This window comes from Phalacrocorax aristotelis, chromosome 12 (assembly GCF_949628215.1).
Source record: "Phalacrocorax aristotelis chromosome 12, bGulAri2.1, whole genome shotgun sequence".
In the NCBI taxonomy this organism is placed as follows: domain Eukaryota; kingdom Metazoa; phylum Chordata; class Aves; order Suliformes; family Phalacrocoracidae; genus Phalacrocorax; species Phalacrocorax aristotelis.
Window position 1 is genome coordinate 15,898,994 of NC_134287.1, and position 19,133 is coordinate 15,918,126.

Here is a 19,133-nt window from a genome sequence, read left to right on the forward strand (position 1 = left end):
ACCCGCGAAAGTTCAGCCTGGATCAGCCCGTAAACAACCGTCTTACCCCGAGGTCTCCCGCATCTGAGGCCTTCCTCGCATTTTCTTCTTGGCTCGGCTTTTAAAAGATGAGCATTAGTTTGGAAATCCGAAGCCAGTGCTTTGAGGCCAGCCATGTAATTTGACTGCGAATGTAGCGCACCCCTCCCTCCGAGAGAGGCTGCCTCTAAGTGCGCTTGGAGCGGATCGGGGATTGCTGGGAAGGGAGCCCCTGCCAGATTTTCTCCTTGTAGACGCCAAGAGGACAGCGAGAGCAGCCTGTCAAGACGCTGGATAGGAAAGGTTCAAGAGAGGAGCTTCGGGAGATGCTCCCGGGGCAGCCTGGGCTGGAGCGCAGCGGCCCCGGCCGGGGCAGTGCCGGGGCCGGAGGAGCCATGGGCTGCGTGGGAGGCTCCCACGAGAAACGGCTACGGCGACGAGTGGGAGAGTGATATAGAAACTTAGGGAGAAGCGGAAAATCCTGGGAAATCCCATCCCGAGCCCCCTTGTTTTTTGTTCTTGCTGTCCCCGGCCTGTTTTCTCGAAGACAAAACCCAGAGAGAGCCGGTGCTCCCCAGGCTCTACTTGCGGTTTCTCTGCCTGTATGTATCCACGCACAGACATATATATCTATGCATATGGATATGGATGTATGCAGGCACAGAGAGCGAGCGGGGCTCGGTGCGGCGCGGCGACCTCCGGGCTGCTGCGGTCGAGATCACCCGCTTCCCCGGGCGACCCCGGACTGGGCAGCTGCAGCCCCCTCCGCTGAGCCCCAGAGCGGCGGGACCCCCCTTCGGGAGGGGGTTTTAAGCTAGAGGATATTTCCCCGGCGCTAAAGAGGGTCGAGGGAAATTTATGTAGCGTTTTGGAGGGTTATCCCCGCTCTGCATGTGTGAAGGCTTTTTTTTTTTTTTCACACGGATATAATTCCTCCCTCCCCAACTGCTGAATTACTTAATGCAGTTTTCAAAGGAGCCCTGTGATTATGTCTGGATGTCTGGAGACAAAAATAATAAAAAAAAAAAGGAGGGGAAGGAGTTGAAGTTTTTTCCAATTCAGGCTCATTCTGCGTCTCGGGGAAGCGTAGAGACGCAGATGCAGAACGCGGCTCTTCCGAGGAGAAGGAGAAGTTTCCCTTGTTTTCCTTTTCAGTGCTCGGGAGCCAAGACCCCAGTCGAAATCAGCACATCAAACCAACCCCTGTCGTGTTTCGGGCACTTCCCCAACCTCGCTCACGGCCCCAGCCCCAAATCTCCGCGAGAGGAGCGTTACCGCCGGTGGAGGGGGGGAAAGGTTACACGGAGAAGGGGCGAGGGGACTTAAAAAGTTAAAATACTAGCGATTCACGAGGAACGCGAATGGGGCCGGAAGGAAATCCTTCTCTCCCGTCCGGAGCGGGGCCGAAGTCCTGCACCCGTGTCTGCCTGGGTGTCCTGGAGCAGAAGAGGTTTTGCCAAACGTGTTAAGACACCCGGGAGAGGGGCACCTCTCCGCAAAATCTGTCGGGAAACTCGAGTTACGCCAACGCGCCTTCCGTGCAAACACCTCTCTCAGTTTGCGATCGCATGCACGTGTGGGTACGGATGTCCGGACGGACAGCCGCCCAGCGCCTGCACAACACATCCCCGTTCCGCTCGGAGAGCGAACTCGTCCCCGCACCCCGCGCGGGCGGCGCGGAGGCAAACGCGTCCCCGAGCGAAGGCGCAGGGAGCCCGGCGCCCTGCGCGCCCCTTTGTCACTTCGGGTTAGCCCGTCGTTCGGGGACCGTGTTAAAAACACCGGCTGGCTGCAAACAGGCGCTTTTCGGAGAGAACGGGGAAGGCGAACAGAGTTCAGCTCGCCTTTTACTGGAAAGAAGCGAGAACCCTTTAGACAGCGATATTTTTTTTTTAAGCATATTTTAATGCAGCCGAGTAACGGATTCTTTGTGTACAAAGTGGAAAGAAAATAGAAAACAAAGTCCGGGAACGAAGGAAAAAAACGCTAGGCTGGTTTTAAGACTCCCCCCATCCCTTGGTTCAACAGAAACGTTAATTTACATTAGCAATTCCGCATCTTTAAGATAAATTACACAGCGGCGTAATAGATTTAAAGTACGCCAGATTTTTTATCATTAATTGTAAATGTGCAAAATACCTGCTGGTACTTCACTTTAGAAGAATGTAATTGGCAAAAATGGGAGGCTGATGAATAGATAATAGATCCTTAACTACCAATAAACAGTAAGCACCAGCCAAGAGTATTAGGATGTGATCATAATTATTCTGCAGCCCCAGCCAATGGGAGGAGGAGAACTCAGCCCTAAAATCATCCCCGGACCCAAAGGTAATCGCGAAAATACGGACACGGCCGGATCGGGAGGTTCGCTCCCCCGTCCCGTCTGCGAGAGCCCGGCGTGTCCCAGCTTTGCGTAATGCAACTGCCCGCCGCTTTGTTTTCCGCACGGCGCGGTGCGGAGAGTGCGGAGCAGCGAAGGGGGGAATAAATAAGTTCGGAGGAGGAGGAGGAGGGCGACCCGTGCTCTCACCGGGACGAAACCTTTCCCAAGCGGGGCATCTCTCCCGGAAGCCCCGGGGCTGATCAAGGTAACCTCGCCGGGCTGAGAGCACCCGAGAGGTGGCAGGGAGAGGGGTGTCCCGCTGGCGGAGCAGCCCCAAATTCCCCCCTTCTCCCCACCACCCCAGACCCCGAGAGGAGATGCGACGCCCCCCCGCCCCCTCCATCCCCGCTGAGCCCCCCCCCCCAACCGTCCCCCTACCTTGGTCGCCGGGCGGCGGCGGGGGCGGGAGGGCAACACGGCGGCAGAGCGGAGCGGTGCGGGGCAGAGCGGGGCCGGGCGCTGCGCGGGGGCGGTGGCGGGGCGGGGGCTGCTGCGGGGTGCCGCGCTCCCCCCGCGCTGGCGGGCGCGCTCCCGCCGCACTCCGATCCGCGGCTCCATCCCTCCCGATGGCGTTGCCCGGCGCTCGCCTCCCCTCTGACGCACTTTAAAGAGTCTCCCCCTTCAACCTCAAGGCGAGTAATAGCGACCAATCATCAAGCCACTTACCAGGCTTCAGAGGAAGCTGTTTATGTGATCCCAGCACTAATTAGGCTCATGAACTAACAAATCGTTTGCACAACTTGTGAAGGGGCCGATCACATCCATGGATTGTCTTTGGACTTAGGGAGGGAGGGGGGGGCGACCGCCTTTTCCTTGCAGGAGGGAAACTTCTCCCAGCAACTTTTTTTTTCGTGTGTGCGTGTGTGTGTGCGTGCGCGTGTGTGCGCGCGTGGTGCGTGTGTGTGTCTCCCTTTTGGGTACCGCTGGCTGCCGCTGCCTCCTTTTCCTCCAGCCCCTGTCTATTTATGTGTGTATCTATCCCTCCTCAAGTCACTCCCTGCTGCAAACTTCCCCGGATCGCCTCCCGCGCACCAGAGAGAGCCAGGCAGAGATTTGGTCGGGGACTCTCGCCGCGGCAGCATGTTTCAGCCCACACCCAAGCGGTGTTTCACCATCGAGTCGCTGGTGGCCAAAGACAGCCCCTTGCCCGCGTCTCGCTCCGAGGATCCTATCCGGCCGGCGGCGCTCAGCTATGCCAATTCCAGCCCGATGAACCCTTTTCTCAACAGCTTCCACTCCACTGGCAGGGGAGTCTACTCCAACCCGGACTTGGTCTTTGCAGAGGCCGTCTCCCACCCGCCTAACCCGGCCGTGCCGGTCCATCCCGTGCCCCCTCCTCACGCCCTGGCCGCCCACCCGCTGCCCGCTTCGCACTCCACGCACCCGCTCTTCGCCTCGCAGCAAAGGGACCCCTCCACCTTCTACCCCTGGCTAATACACCGCTACCGGTATCTGGGCCACAGGTTCCAAGGTACGTGCAACTTTTCTTCTCCCTCCGATCCACCCCTCCATCCCCCGGCCGGTCCCCGCGGCGCGGCGCGGGGGGACCCGGCGGGGGCTGCCCGGAGCCGCGGGCTTGGCTCGGGGGGGCCGAGGGTGCTTTGTGCCGGCCTCTCCCGCCGCCGGACTTGAGGAGCTGCCAGAGCCGAGGGTCTCGGGTTTGGTTCTGCTTTGCTGCTTTTCCCTGTGTGTTTTGGTTTCCCTGGGAGGAGGGGGCAGGCGGGAAGGCAAGGCCGGCTGAGACTTCGGCGGTTTTCTTGCCACGATTAAAACCAGGGGAAAAAAAGGTGGATATGTTTTTTGTTCCGGTGGGTTAAACAGCTACGGGGGAGCCCCCGGAGGAAGCCGCCCGGCAGAGAGAGGAATGGAGGGGTCGCACGGTTTGGGCTCCCCCGGGAAGGCGGCGGTGCCTGCCGGGCAGCCGGGGCCGGGGAGCCGCCGCCGCCGCCGCAAATCCGGCCGCTCCCCTTGTTAGCGGAGCCGGGGGAAAAATGAAACGAGCCCCAGAGAAAGGAGAAGGTGGGGGGGAAACCATTAACCCCAGCTCGGGGCTGCGGAGGAGAGGCAAGGCTGGGGGCAGAGGGGCCGTTCCGTCCGGGCAGGCAGGGAAAGGCTCCCGGCTGCCAAGCGATTAATAAACGGCTGGAGGAAAATAACCAAATCCAATGGCGCACAATCAATAAAATCCCCCTCCTTTAACCCTTTGCAACCGGTAGCGTCTTCTCCGAAGGGTGAGCCGATTTCTTCTGTAATGGGTCCATCTCCCGCCTCTTTCGCTGTACACATACAAAAAAAATCAGCCTCCGCCCGGAGAGATCCATCTGCCTCCTTTTTTTTTTTCTTTTCCTTTTTTTTTTTTTGTATTGTAATTTATTAATTCCGAACGAAAACAAACCACCTGCAATATCCATTTCCCCGGCCTTCTGCAGCCGAGCCGTTGCAGCTGGGTTGGAAAAGGAGTCGCTCCCTCCGAAGCCAGGCGGAGAGAGATACAAAATGGATTATTACCCTCTCAGAATAAAATTACAGGTTTCGCTCACCAAATTATTTGTCGCAGTCATCAGACGATTGGTAAAGAGCGGTAGATGAAAGGCGGAAATGTCCTGGTGTTGAGCCACAGCCTGATTTCAAACACACGCTCTTCCTGCAACGATTTTTAATGCACTTACGGAGAGAGAACCCCGGTGGCTTTCCCACCTTGGAAGGACCGACCCGGAGGAGCGGCACAGGGCCAAGCCAGTGGGAGAGACCCACCAAAAAGCCCCGGCTGACACCCCCCCCCCGCCCCCGCTCCGCAGCAGGCTCGGCTGGGATGGCAGCCCCCGGCCTCCCCCAAGTTTGGTTCTTGATTTCCCCGCCGGTTCCCGCCGCCTCCGGGGCAGCAGGAGCGGGCAGAGATACGGCAGCCCCCCACCGGGGACCACAGCGGCAAAACGAAGGGGAGCGGGACGGAAAGGCCCCGGCCGGAGCTCGGGCGAGGGAAGCGGGGCCTGGCCGGCGGAGCGGGCTGCCGGCTCCCGGGGCGCGGCGGCCGGCCGGGAGGGGAGGCGGGGGCTCGGCCGGGGCCGCACCGGGAGGGTGTCAATAAAAAACAAACACGGGAAGACGTGAGGCTGCGGGTGGGCGAGGGGAAGGGGGACAGCTGCGGTGTGAAGCCGCAGGCACCGCAGCCGGGCTCCGGCCGATTATTTTGCCTTTTTTTTTTCCCCATTTTTTCTTCCGCAGTGCTCCCTTGGTTGTGTTTTAGTATTTGAATTTCTCCCAGTCTTCTTCCCCTGCTCATCCCCGCCACCTATTTCTCGAAGGAAATTTTAATTAAAAATAAAAGCCCTGGAAATAAAAAATAAACTGGTGTAAAGGTTCTCCTGCGAGTAATGGTGGGAGGCAAAAATTCTTGCGCTAAGAAGTCCTCTCGAGCGCGTTTGGGGAAGGTGTTTTGCTCATGTCTTGCTTTACCCTGTTGCCCAGGGAATGAAACCAGCCCGGAGAGCTTCCTATTGCACAATGCACTGGCCAGGAAACCCAAACGGATCCGTACAGCTTTCTCCCCATCCCAATTACTGAGACTGGAACATGCCTTTGAGAAGAACCATTATGTAGTAGGAGCAGAGAGGAAACAGCTGGCACACAGCCTCAGCCTCACGGAAACTCAGGTAAGGGGGAAGCGGGGAGCTGGGAAAGCGAAAGTACTGGGATCTCCTTGGGAAAACCCACCCTGCCGGCCCGGACGCGTGGGCAAAAACACGGGCGAATCTGGGGGTATTTAGGCCTCCAGACCCGAGCCGGTGGGGCAGAGTGAGGGGTCCCCCCTCGCCTGGGTGCTATAAAATTCTCCCGTTCGTGGGAGCCATCGCCCGTGGCGGGGCCGTCGGGGTCGGGGCGCGGTTGGGGTCTCCCCGGAAGGCCCCGGCCCGAGCCCCGGCCCCAGCGGGAAGGGGAGCAGCGGCTTCTGCGACCCGCAAGTGAAAGGCGGTCCTTGGCGTTCCTCCGCGGGACAGGGGTGACCCTCGGAAGCAGTTGAACGTTAGGGGGGGGGCGAGGGGAGAAGCCCCCAAAACAAAAGGCGGAGGGGAGAACCCCCGCGTTGGACCCCGCGGCAGAAATACAGTTTCTCGGATGTTTTTTCACTCGTTTCTAGCCCCACGTCCGGCAGCGGGGATATGAGGAGCAGGTTCAGGAGGGCGTAAAGATGGAAAATAAAAGCAGAGGAATTATTAACTACGCGGAATCATCCCCCCCTCCCCCCCCCCGCCGCTGGCTGGCTGCCGGCCAGAACCACACCGAAGGCTCTTTGGCTCTTTCGGCCGCCTGTCCGGAGGGACGATTAGGGATGTTTCTGATCCGGTTGTCCCGGGCGAGGGTCTCGGCGGGTACCGAGGCCGGGCACCCGTGGGGCAGCGGGGAACGGGTGTGTGCGCGGGCAGCCCCCCGACGGCGGGGACCCACGGCCGGCGGGCCCGCTGCGAGGGCGTTTTTCACCCGGTTTTCTCCTCGCTGGAGGAATGACTGGGGTTTAGGGGGTTGTTTGGTGGTTGTTGATGTTGTTGTTGATGTTGATGCCGTTGTTGTTGTTGTTGTGTCGGGCTTTTGTTTTGTGCCCTTCCAGGAGACTCGTGGAGAGAGGGCTCCAGATGGGGATTGTCTCTGCTACAGTATGTGGCACTGTATTTAAAAAAAAAAAAAAAAAAAAAAAAGAGCCAAAATACCCAGCCGCAGCCTAGTTCAAAGTTCCCAGTAAACACAGCGTTCTCTGGGCGGATTAAGTTGTAACACTTTTTTTTTTTTTAACTCCTTTTCGTGGGGGAACCAATAAAGAGGTTGGAGCTTTTGTTTTAAAATGTCTCCCTAACAAAACAATAAAAAGGGATCGCCACTTTTATGAGGTTCTTCGAACAAGGGACCGGTCACAGGCTTATTTCCACTGGAAAGCTGTATTTAAGGTGGTCTTTGTGCTGCTTGATTCCGAAGCTGGTTGGGGTCTTTTGTCCGGATGTCAAACCCCCAGTCCCCTACAAATGAGCTCCCTTTTGGGAGATCAGCGTGCAGAAATGAACCGTCCTCCCCTTCAATTAGCAAACTAAAAGCAAATTAAACTCACCCCTTGTTCCCCGCTCAGCTTTTTAATGGGGGACTTTTGGAGAATATGAAAATGCAGCAGAGATGTGTGTCCGGCCAGGCAGGTCTCTGTTCTGAAGAAGCAGCGAAGCGGGTTAAACCAGCTTATTAAAATGCTCCAGTTCCCTTTTTCCCCCTTGCTGGGGCCTTTATCAGGCACTTTCAGACAGAACCAGAGTTTAAACTGCTTTAAAGAAAAAAAAATGTTTACCTTTGGCCGCTACAAGGAGTGTGGCCAGCCCTGGAGATAGCTCTCAGATCAATACTATCTGTAATTAAAGCACTGAAGTCAGCTGCCGGATGGTTAAGTCAGATTTATTCGGCGTTGCAGCAATTCAGAAGGATATTTACGACGGCGCTTGCAGGTTTCGCCTCGCTACGATCGCTCCTGGACGGCGCGTCCCGGGGAGACGCTGTGGGAAGCGCCGGAGGTTTTTTATTTCGGGCCTTTTTCTTCCATTTTATTCTCTTTCCAAGAGGAGAAGCTCTCGCTCCGCCCGCCCCGGCCCCATCCCGCCGCCCCGTCAGGAGGGACGAGGCCCTGGCTCTCCCTGCCTTGCCCCGACGGCCGGGCTGGGCCCGCGGGCGCCGGTCGGGGGTTTCCGGTCGGGGGTCTCCGGTCGGGGGTGGGGGGCCGCAGCCGTCCTGGCCTCCCCCGCCGTCCCCCCGGATCGCCCTCTGCTGTTGGAGGCCGCGGGGCAGGTCGGCGGGCGGGGGTACCAAGAGCCGCCCCGACGGCGTGGCCGGCACGGTGCTGCCAGCCCACCGCCCCGCGTGGGGTGCCTGGTGCCACGCATGGGCATCGCGCGGGGCTACCGGTGCGCGGAAGTCCGCGTCCCTGCGCCAGGTGCTCACAGGGTCCCTCCCGCTGCGGCGCTCCCCGCCCCGCGTCCGGCTGCGTGGAGCGGTGCACGCACCCGCACCAGTGCGGCTGCCCACTGCTGCACGCGTAGGTGCTCTGGAGGTGCCTGGTGGACGTGGGTCAGCGTGTCTGTGCCTCTCCCGGGGAGGATTCAGTGGCACACGGGCCTCGGCTCCGCTCCAGGCTGGGCAGCGGCGCACGCAGGGCACGGAGCAGGCAGGGCAGAGTGCAGGCAGGGCACGGTGCAGGCAGGACACGGTGCAGGCAGGCACGGAGCCCCTCGGCAGGTCCGGGGCAGTGGGCGGCGGGCAGCACAGGCGTCTGGGCAGGCGTCGGACTAACGCCCGGTGCCTTTCCTCCCGCAGGTAAAAGTATGGTTTCAGAACAGACGGACAAAGTTCAAGCGGCAAAAGTTGGAGGAGGAAGGTTCAGACTCACAACAGAAGAAAAAAGGGACTCATCACATTAACCGGTGGAGAATCGCCACCAAACAAGCCAGTCCAGAGGAAATCGACGTCACGTCGGACGATTAAAAACTGGCACTTTTTTGACTTTTCAAAGCCAGGCACCCCACCAACAGAAAGTGTTTAAGGCTCACACCTACCCCGGCGTGGCAGTGCGGGGAAGGGACACGGAGATCATCATAAAAAATGCGGTCCCCGTCTGGGGGGGCAGCTGGGAGCGAGCGCGGTGAGACCGCGAGAGGTCCGAACTGCGGCATTGCCGGCACCGCTCTGGCAAGGGGGGATCTGTCAGTCAAAGCCAAAACAGCGGGACGAGGTGATTGACAGGTATTCCGTTTCTCGCAGTCCACTTTTAAAAGCATAACTTTAAAAACTAAAAAAAAAAAAAACCTTGGAAAAAAATCTTAAAAAGAAAAAAAAGGAAAAATCCCCCAACTAAACCAGAAAAGTTACCACCTTACAGGACATTTTGCACTTCACAGTTTTTTCCGCCTTTAAAAGAGAAATTTCCATAAGCAGCCAAAACCCACACCTGTTTCAGAAACGAATTGCATGTGAAACGCCGTCTGGGCAAAAAAAAAAAAAAAAAAAAAAAAAGAAAAAAAAAAAACCGGAAAAAAATTACCCCGGTTCCTAAAGACAGAAATGAATTGTAATTTTTTTCCCTTTAAGACAGGTTCTGTGTGCTTTTTAATTTTATTTTACGAGAAATGTGCAGTCTGTAAACATTTTATGATAACTTCTGGCGTCAAAGTGTTTGTGAAAGCTAAATGAAGTAGCAGTAACAAAGCATAGTGTTCCTTCCGGGTGGACAAACACGGTGGGGCAGGGGAGGGACGGGAGGGAACGGGGGGGAGGTTTGGGCTGGTCATAACTTTTGCTGCAAAAAAAAAAAAAATCAAATTATCCCCCTCCCCCCTCCCCTCCGCAATTGTATCCCCATTGCAAAACCGGATGATTATTATTTTTTAAGATTAATAAAACGCAAACCCAGATGCGAGGTTTGGCGATGGGGACGCCTCCCAGGCTGGGAGGATCCAGAGAAAAGGTACTTTAAATTGCGGATTGATTTTTTTAAAATTTTTTTTTTCTAATGGCCATTTCCATTGGGGCAATTTTCAAGCACTGACCTTATAATATTCCGAGATCACAGAGCTACTAAAAAAAAAAGTGACAAATGTTTCCTTCATGTCTTCTATACCAGAATGTAAATATTTTTGTGTTTTGTGTTTAATTTGTTAGAATTCTAACACACTATATACTTCCAAGAAGTATGTCATTGTCAATATTTTGTCAATAAAGATTTATCAATATGCCCTAAATTTTTAAGCAATATATTTTCCCCTTCCCCCCAGATTTCTCGGAAAGCGGTGGTTTCTCCCTCACACACCTTGTTTTGCGCTGCCGAACCCCCGCGGCGGGAGCCTGCGCTCCCCCGGCCGCGCCGCGCATTCCTGCGGCCACAGGCGCGTTTTCTTAGCGAATTCACTGCCTGGTAAATAGACCTCTAAAAATAAGCCGCAGAGACCCACTTGCTATAAACAAATACCTTTTTTTTTAAAAAAAAAAAAAAAAAAAGAAGAAAACCCAAACCAACAGCAACAAACCCAACCCCTTCCCTGGTTAGACGCTGAGGTGCGAACCGGCTGGTAACGGGAGGGTGAACCTGGTCCGCAGCAGCCGCGCTTCGGCTGAGAGAGAGAGAGGGGCTTTCCTTGGCCAAAGCATGTATTTTATTTAGCGGAAGAGTGTTTTTTCTTCTTTCTCTTTCTCCCCCCCAAACCCCCCCCCCCCCGTCTTTTAATTTCCCTCGCCAGGTCGTTGCGGTGAGGAGCAGGTCCTGCGCCCCAGCTGCTGCTCTCCCCCGCCGCTCACAGGGAGCGATCCTGGGCACAGGGTAAAACTCTAACATTAAAGATGTGGAGGGGAAAAAAAAAAAAGTTGCTCTGGGTCCTTGAGGAAACTAGCTTGTTTTCTGGGGGTACACAGTTGTTTTTTCATGCTTCATTTGCTCCTTAGCCTGATAGACTGCATTAATCAGTTTTATTTCCATTGATAGAGAAACCTCGTCTGCTCTGTTCGAGCTACAAAGAATCCTGCAAGCTTTTGTGAAAGTGCAAATCAGTTTAGGCAATTATCATACCAGGAATATGAAGGGGAAAGAGGAGGCATTGCCCAGTGGTCTCCTTTAATCTCTTAATCCGTGGATCCAGGGGGGCTAGTTGGACATAATTTAGGACAATCTGACTACCCTTTACACTGTGATAAGGCGAAGTTACAATGCATCGCGAAAATACGAGCTTTGTTAAACATCCTGCCTTGAAAAGTTAAGATTAGACATTCTGCGCACGTGTTGGCTCTATCGGGCACTATGTAAATTTTTTTTTTTTTTAAATCCAATCTTTTTATTTTTTAACATTGCTCCTTATACAACCCCGGTGACTTTCCATTCACTAGTGCTGCAAATATGAGAGGCCCAGGCAGGGTTAGGACGCATGTCGCAATGCAGTCCCTTCCATTTAAACTTGGGCTAATTATTTAGTAGAGCTATTCCCAAGGTAAACTTGCGTTTCTCCCCTCTTCGACCAGCTGATGGTGCAGATCTCGAAACCGAGCAGGGCGCGCATTTCACCTTAACTCGCCCAAGTTGGCTGGTGCTCAGCTTCAAACCCATGCAAATGGGCGAACATTAAACGGATCGCGGCTGAACAGCAGGCTTGGGCCTTTCTAGAAATTGTTTCCCATCTTGATAAACGGCTTATTTCTGCAGGAACCATATACTTTTTCTCCCCCCCCCCCCCTTTTTTTTTTTTAAACCGTGAGGGAAGAGAGGGAGAGGGGAAAAAATTAAGCGTCCTATGTAGCGTAACAGCAATAAAATCTTCAGAGAATGCCATTAGCTTTGAAAAAAACCCCTAAAAGCTTTATTACAAACCAAGCTTTGAAAATAGGGGGGATTAGGAGTCTGAAAGGGTCCCACAATGGTTAGAAGAAAAGGTTTCATGCTAATGAGGTTAATGCCCTTTGTATCTCAGGACTCCACAACTTCATTACTCCCTATCTCCGGCTGCACCAAGCGGCTCAGAACACTGCAATCCACTCCAGCTCTCCCCTGCCTTGCCTAGAGAAGGATTTGATAGCAGCTCTGTTCAAACTAGATAATTATATCTTTTCAAGTCGGAATTAAGATAAAGAAAGTGAAGCAAAGGCGGCTAGCCTTGATCCACTGCAAACAAATTTGGCGCACTTTCTAGTCTCTCTCCCCCTGCCTCAATAGGCAGGACAGTCAGCTTATTAGACCCTCATTTGCTTTATTAATTCATCTATTTAAAGTGGCAGGATTAGAGAGAGGGAGAGAGAGGCAGAGTCTAATGTGGGACAGTGGATGCCAGGCAACGTGGAAATATAAATATTGGCAAGATGCTATCCGAGCGGGTGTTTAAAAATACATTTTATATTAAATAACTGAGCGGGGTGGGGGAGGGAGGGTGTATTTCGGGTGGCAAATTGCGGACTCGGGCGGACTTTTACTGCTCTTTCGAAGGAAATCTGGGTGCCGGAGGCCTCCTGTCCCCCCCGGGGGACGGCGGCTCCGCGGAAAGCCCGCGGCTCTCCGACCCCCGCTGGAGGTTTCGTCGGGGGACCCACGGACTGGGCAGGCGGCCGCAGGCCGAGGGGAGAGCACCCCCCTCCAGCCCCGCCCCCCCGGGGCACCCCCCGGCCCTGGCCTCAAATCGGCCTGGTTGGTTTTGCGCCGTCTCCATCACTTTACTCCGGCTATCGACCAAGGGCGGTGCAACCCGCCCCCCCTCGCCCCCCGCCCCCGGCCCTTCTCAGGCGTGTCGCCGCCACGCAGTGGTCCCGAGGAGCGGGGGTTTCCCCTGCCCGGCCCGGCAAACGGCGGAGGGGCCCGATCCCGATCTCGCCGCAGCTCCGCCGGCTCCACGCAGCGCCCTCCCGGCTCGGCTCCGCGGCCAGCATCTGGCCCCTCCGGCCTGAGATTTTTTAACCCTTTCCTTTCGAACAAAGCCGGTGGCTCCCAGACCTCGCGTGGCCACATCCCACCGGCTGCCACGGCGCGTGATTTGCACCCCCACGCCGGCGCGAACACGCACCCACGGGCTCCTCTCTTTGTCGCTCGCCCAGGGTGAGGCCGGAGGCCTTTAGAGTCGTGGCTTTGTTGTTTCAAAACGCTGTTTATTTACCCGCCCAGCCACCACCTTTGACGGATCGCGCTGTCACTTCGGAGGGCTCGGCGGAAATTAGCGGTTCCCCCTAATTAACACACCGCCTATCTGCCCGCCCCGCAGCAAACAGGCAGCGCGGCTCCGGCCAGCGCGGCTCTCCTGCAAAGCAGGGTTCTCCCAGCCCCGGCTCCCGTGTCCATCAGGTTCCTAACTGCTCGGAGCTAATACAGCGATTGATTTACTTCTCCAAAGGGCCCCGCTGCGGGGGGGACGCGGGAGTTTAGAGAACCTCCTGACCCCGAGCCGTAACCTCTCTCCTCGCCATCCCTTCTCCTGGTGGGACACTCTCTCAGCCGGGAAAGCCCAGGCCGTGGTCCGCGCTTGAAAGCGAAAGGGCTTTCAATCACCTTTCCTCCGCTGCTTTTAATTGGCTTTTTGCAATTAGCGCCTGTTGCAGGGAAGGCGACTGGCAGGCGGGGAGCGAACCCCGCCGGCAGTCCCCTCGGCCCCTCTTCCCCGGGGAGGGGGACGGGGGGGGTTGTGACCGCCCCGTGGGTCCCCACGCAAGGCGCGGGGCGGGCGGCTGCTGCGGACACCGCTCCCCGCCGGGGCTCGGCCCGCCGCGCAGGTGACTCTCCGGCCCGGGAGCGGGCAAAGCGGGCTCTGCCTCCTCCTCCCCGCTCGGCCCTTCTGCCTCGGGAGCTCCTTCTCCCCCGCAGGGCCCGGCTGGAGCCCTGGATGCTGCGGTGGCTCCGGGCGAGCCTTTATATACCCGCTCCCTGTCGCCCACGGCTGGACCTGACGTCAGGAAGAACTTGATCTCGCCCGCTTTGCTCCTGCTTCTGAAACTGATCCTTGAAATGAGAGAACAGACTCTACACAATTCCCATGGCCTTGACATAAGGTACAGCGATAAATATACACCACTAATGAGCAATTACCATATAATCACCTTCCAATTAGCTCGCATAATGATGAATTAAACATTCTAGCCTGCTGGATTAGGTTTCTTACTTTGTATATTATTTACGAAGGCTAGCTTCTGCTGAGCACCAAATATCAAATTAGATAGGGAATTTTCAGTTGCGGGTAATTATGCATTCAGTGCATGCCCGGAGTTTTTGTCACCAGCTAAGTAAAGTGTATTGGAAGGTGGTGTCCATCCTTTTCTGTCTTTCCTTTTTGATGTCCAAAGTCCATGCTTTTCTGCCAGCGCTCTGCACGTCGCTTCCCCCGTGTTCATCATTCTTCCTTCCCTAAGGCTGGACGGACGGGAAAACTGACCGATTTTTTCCCCCGGGACAGTTAAATGATGAGGAGCAGGCAGAGGCAGGAGCCGGGGCAAGCCAAGGCGCTCTCAGGCACACACTCCTCTCGCCACGTGGTTGCGCCATCCCGGGGAGGTGGGAGCAAACCCGGCCCGTTTTCCCGGCCAGGTAGAAACGCCCTGGCCCTGCTTTCGGGGCGCTGGGGACCGGCCGGGGGCAGGCGGGGACATTCCCACACCCCCCCGCGATGCTCTCCACGCCGACACCATGGCACCCTCCCGCGGGTGGCTGAGGGTTTTTTTTGCCATTCTGAGGAAGGTGCTTGAAAAAAACCCTCCAGTTCCGGCTGGGTTTGGTCCGAGAGGGGATGAGGGAGGGAGCGGGGAAGGCTTTCTGTACTGGGTGCTGATTGCCCCTGGAAGGGAAGGAGAGGAGAAGCAGCAGCCCCCTGAGAGGAGAAGAGGATGAGGAGGGCTGGCCGGCGGGGGTCAGCACCGGGCGGCCCCAGGCTCCGGAGGGGATGGGGAGCGGCGGCTCCGGGCGGGGAGGGGGCCTCGCAGCCGTCCCGGAGCGAGCAGGCTGTGGGCTTTTGTTGGTTTAAGCTGGACCCTTAATGTTTTCTTAATTAACCGGCTGAGCGTGAGTAAACCTCCGCGAGGCGTTTACTACTTGGCCATAAAGTGGGCGCGGAGGATCTCCGTGCCGCCTGCATGGCCCAAAAACATTTTCGGGAACTTGAAGAGGGGCAGAAAGGCGCCCCACAGCCCCACCGTCAAACCACGGGTTTAGTCAGGCTTTTGCTTGGGATTACCTTTTTAAAAGTGGGGGTCCTTTCCTGGAAACTGATGGCCCCCTCTTTCCCCGCTCCGCTCTCCCCCATCTGCCACACGCAGCTCTGGAAAGTCTCAGTGATTCCCAGGCAGGAAAGGAACAGCCCAAGAGAGCAGCGATGCTCGGCTGCACCGGCTTTTCTTTCTTTCTTTCTTGTTATTTTTTTTTTTCTTTTCCTCTCTATAATTGTGTTTTTATTCAAAAAGTTAAAAAAAAAGCAGGAGGAATTCAAAACAGTTTCAGTCCTCGAGTGAAAGTGTTGACTGAATGAGTGTTGGTGACCTGGCCCCAGACAAACTCAGATAAGATGTGGAAACTCATCTGTCAAGTCCCGCACGTCTGGAAGCAGCAGCTGATCCAAGCCTGCGTAGTCAGAAGTTGCCGAATTCCCGTGTTTTTGTGGGTTTCGCTCATAGCTTTATCAGTATCTGAACAACTTTCTGTGGTTTTGCTGTGTGCGCAGAAAGCGCCAAGTCCTGGCTTTCCCCACAAGGCCGGAGAACTCAGCCACGGATGTTATTTTATCTTTAGATCGGCAAGTTGGTATCAGAGGCAGGGAATAAAGTGCATTCTTGTGTGAAGGGTGAGGTATTCCCAGATAAACTCTTCTGTGATCTCATTAATAATCCACACCATCACGGCTATTTTACTTGGCACATGTATGTCCAGAGGAGACGTTTGCCGTGATGGGATGTTCAGGATCCAAATATGATTATAAAGCCATTTGCAGTGAGTTATCTCCCGCGTCACCCTCCTTGTCCCGGCAAACCCGTTGCCTTTTTGAAGCGGTCCGGAAGCCCTAACTGCACCTGCTTGCCCGTGGGCTGGCAAATGTCGCTGCTCAGAGCCATGAAAAGGGACAGAGGAGGAAGGAAGGAAGAAGATGGGATTTGGAAGAGTAGCGGCTGTTCAAATAAGACGTGAAAAGGTCTTTTTGTAAGAATAACGTTATTTTACTTGAATTCCCGGAGAATGCAAAATAATAGGAAACCAGATCCTCGCTAAAGCACTGACTAAAATCTGTAAGGAAGAAAAAGAGAGAAAAAGAAAGAGAAAAAGAAATTAAGAGCGAAAGAATGAGAAAGAGATCGGGAAGAGAAATAAAACAGACGGATAGAGAAAAAAGAAAGAGAAAGAAAAAGAAAAATAAGGAAAAAAGATAAAAAAAGAAAAAGAGAAGAAAGAAAGGAAAAGAAATAGAGAGGAAGGAAGGAATAGAGGGAGGGAGGGAAATGTCATATGTGGAAGGAGAAGCCAAGGTCGCGGTGTGGGACTGAGTGGAAGTGTCGCAAGGACAGTGTATGGGGAAGGGTCGTGAGTTCAGCGTCGGACCGGCTGGGAAATTCACACCAATTTGCCTTTGGGACAGTCAAGGGCTTTCGGAAATCCGCTTTCACTCCACCATTGTGACAAAGTCCGGAGAGGCTGGGGTCGGTCTGTTCTGTCGGTTTCCCCTGGCAAATCAAGGTCACCCCCCAAAGGTCCCCTCTCAGCAAAGCGGAGAGTCCTGGCCGGGCGGCAGGAGCGGTTCTGCCTGTGCAGCGCCGAGCACCGGCGGCGGGCAGTGTGGCCCCACGGTGGGGGGGCCTCTTTTCCTCTCCCCGCTGGGTGTTTCTCATGCCCAGGGGCCCGATCACGGCCCCGGGAGGGCAGGAAGGGAGGCAGGGGGTGCCCGGGATGGGCACCCGTGTCCTCCGTGGAGAGGCCCACCCTCCCGCTGCCACCCCGCGCATTGCCATGGAAACCGCTGCAGCTGCAGCTAAAAGTTTCCCGGCGGCTCAGCCCCGGGTGCCCCACCAGGGCCCCGCCAGCCGCCCCCGCCGCCCCGCAGCTGCCGGGAGAGGGGCGCAGCCCCCCGAAACCACCCTCCCCGGCCTCGGCCGTCGGCGGGGCAGAAGCGCCGGGAAAAAGCCGCTCTGGTGCCTTTTCTGCCGCGAGCGTGGGGTTAACAGTTGGGCGGGGGGACGGCGGGGGAAGGCTGGAGGTGCGGGGCGGCAGGACGCGGAGCTGGCCGGTGCGGAGCAGAGCTGGTCCCTCTCCTCGCCGCTGCCCTCCCGGGAGCTTCGCCCGACCCGGCCATGGGCTCCCGCATCTCCCCGGGCTCCCCCGCCCCGCGCCCGGCCCCGCAGCCCCGGCCGGTCCCCCCTCCCGCGGGACGGGGCCGATTCTACTTTTTCGGGTATAAGGGTAAAATTCGGGCTGTTTCCTCCTCTCGTCCCTGTGACTTAAATAAAAAATGAGTAAAAGGCAACGTTTACACCAGTTTAATTAAGGAGAGCTCTTGTACCTTCGGGGGGATGGCATCATTTAACATGAAATATTCATGCAAGAGGTTTCCCGAGCTGCTCTGTTTAATCATTCCCGCTTCCAACGAAGGGCTCTGTCTTTATATATGTATGCAATTTCATTTTAATGTCCCCGCTTTTTCCATCTGCACATGGCTGGAAGGCAGGTCCAGAAGGAAGCCAGGAAAGGCTGCCCGGCCCGTGCCCGGCCCGGGATGTGCCGGTGCGGGGGAAGCCGGGACCCGGCCGCCCTCCCGGCCCTCCCGACGCCAGCCGTCCCCCGGGGTATGCTCGGGCTGGCCCGGAGGCTCACGGCGAGCACCCCATCCCGTTGGGGGCCGGCACCCTCCACACCTGCGGAGCCCTCCGCAGCCTCCCGCGGAAGGCGGGGAGCGCTGCGGGGTGCGCACGTCCCTCGCTCAGTCCCTCCACCCCTACCCTCGTCTCCTTTCGCTCCCCCACTGAGCTGTTTCGCATTCAGCTGGGTGAATTACTGCAATTATATATTCCTATTTAAAAAGGAAAAAAAAAAGGCAGAAAACAAAACACACAGGAGGAAAAGAATGTGACGTCGACTAATTTAAACCAGTTCTAGTGGAAGGGCTGTCAATTCTTTAAGTAAATGATGCTGTGTTGATTCAGATGTTTCTCGCCGTAATTGCCGTCTGAGGGGGAGCAGCAGAGGCTCGAACCCAGCGGCCGCGTTCCCCGGGCGGGCTCGGCCCAGCGTCTCCCCTCCCGCCCCGGCTGGGCAGGCGGGACGGCCGCAGGGCTTGACCCCCCCCGCAGCAAACAGCCTTTGCAGACTCTTGGTCACGCCGTCTGCATGGGGAAGGAGCTAAAAGGCAGAGGAAAGGACATTCACCTCCGAAATAGCGAGCCCTTGGATGTACCCAGGCAGACTTATCTATCAATCACGCTTTTTATTGGGTGTCACCAGCTGGGGTGTTGGGAGAGAAGTGTATGTTAAATGATGCCATTAGACTGTAGTGCAACAAGCAGAGACGAGGTAATTGGCGGCAATTCTCAGACCCAGTCCAGTGACCTGTTAATCTGTTGCCACCAGCACTCAGCCAGGGGAAAAAAAAAGGCTGCAGAAGAGAGAAAAAGTCTTTGACTTATCTCAGACCTGGTCAGCTTGTTAGTGTTCAACTCGTCGAGAAAGAAGGGTTTCTGGGGGAACCCCGTCTCCGTTCAATCACTCGATTTGAGTGCACTATATCACCTGTGGTTTAATTTGTTCTCCCAGGATTTTTTTGATCTTTTTCTCCCCTTCCTTCATTTTGATTGTGCAAGGTTTGGCACCAGACTGTTGGAAAGAAGAAGCAGAGGGTCTCTGCAGAGCAGGGAGCACTGTTCAGCAGCTCTGCCTTTGCACTTCCTGCCCAGAAAGCGGCTGTGTGATCAGGAATTTGGGAGGTACATGCAGGCCTTCACCTTTCGAGAAACTTGGCTGACACAAACCTCACTCCTTCATTCATAATAAAGCAGGGAAGGAGCGCTGTCCTGCTCCCGCAGGCAAGACTGTTTGGGTGGAAAACTCTGTACAACCCTTCCATTCCGGACCAAACATCCACAGTGCTGCAGGTGTAAAAAAGAAACTTGAACAGGCTGAAACCAAATGTTCACTAACAATTCCTTCCCAAGGTTACTTTGCATCTGAAAGAAGAGATAGGCCTTTGGGTGGCTTAAAGGAAATCAGATTTTTAACATGTGGCTT

General features: G+C 55.8%; 1 protein-coding gene across 2 annotated transcripts; it reads left to right on the top strand.

The window, feature by feature from the left end:
* The first annotated feature begins 2,323 nt into the window (after positions 1-2,323).
* On the top strand, positions 2,324-10,164 carry EMX2 (empty spiracles homeobox 2). Of its 2 annotated transcripts, XM_075107752.1 has the most exons (4): positions 2,324-2,606; positions 3,392-3,872; positions 5,870-6,054; positions 8,744-10,164. In XM_075107752.1, the coding sequence occupies exons 2-4, from the start codon at positions 3,482-3,484 to the stop codon at positions 8,909-8,911; spliced, it is 744 nt and encodes a 247-aa protein (XP_074963853.1). In that variant the 5' UTR covers positions 2,324-2,606; positions 3,392-3,481; the 3' UTR covers positions 8,912-10,164. The 2 variants fall into 2 exon arrangements, with proteins under 2 accessions (XP_074963853.1, XP_074963854.1); XM_075107753.1 differs by lacking the exons at positions 2,324-2,606; positions 5,870-6,054 and having other exon boundaries at positions 2,920-3,872.
* Positions 10,165-19,133: the final 8,969 nt, after the last annotated feature.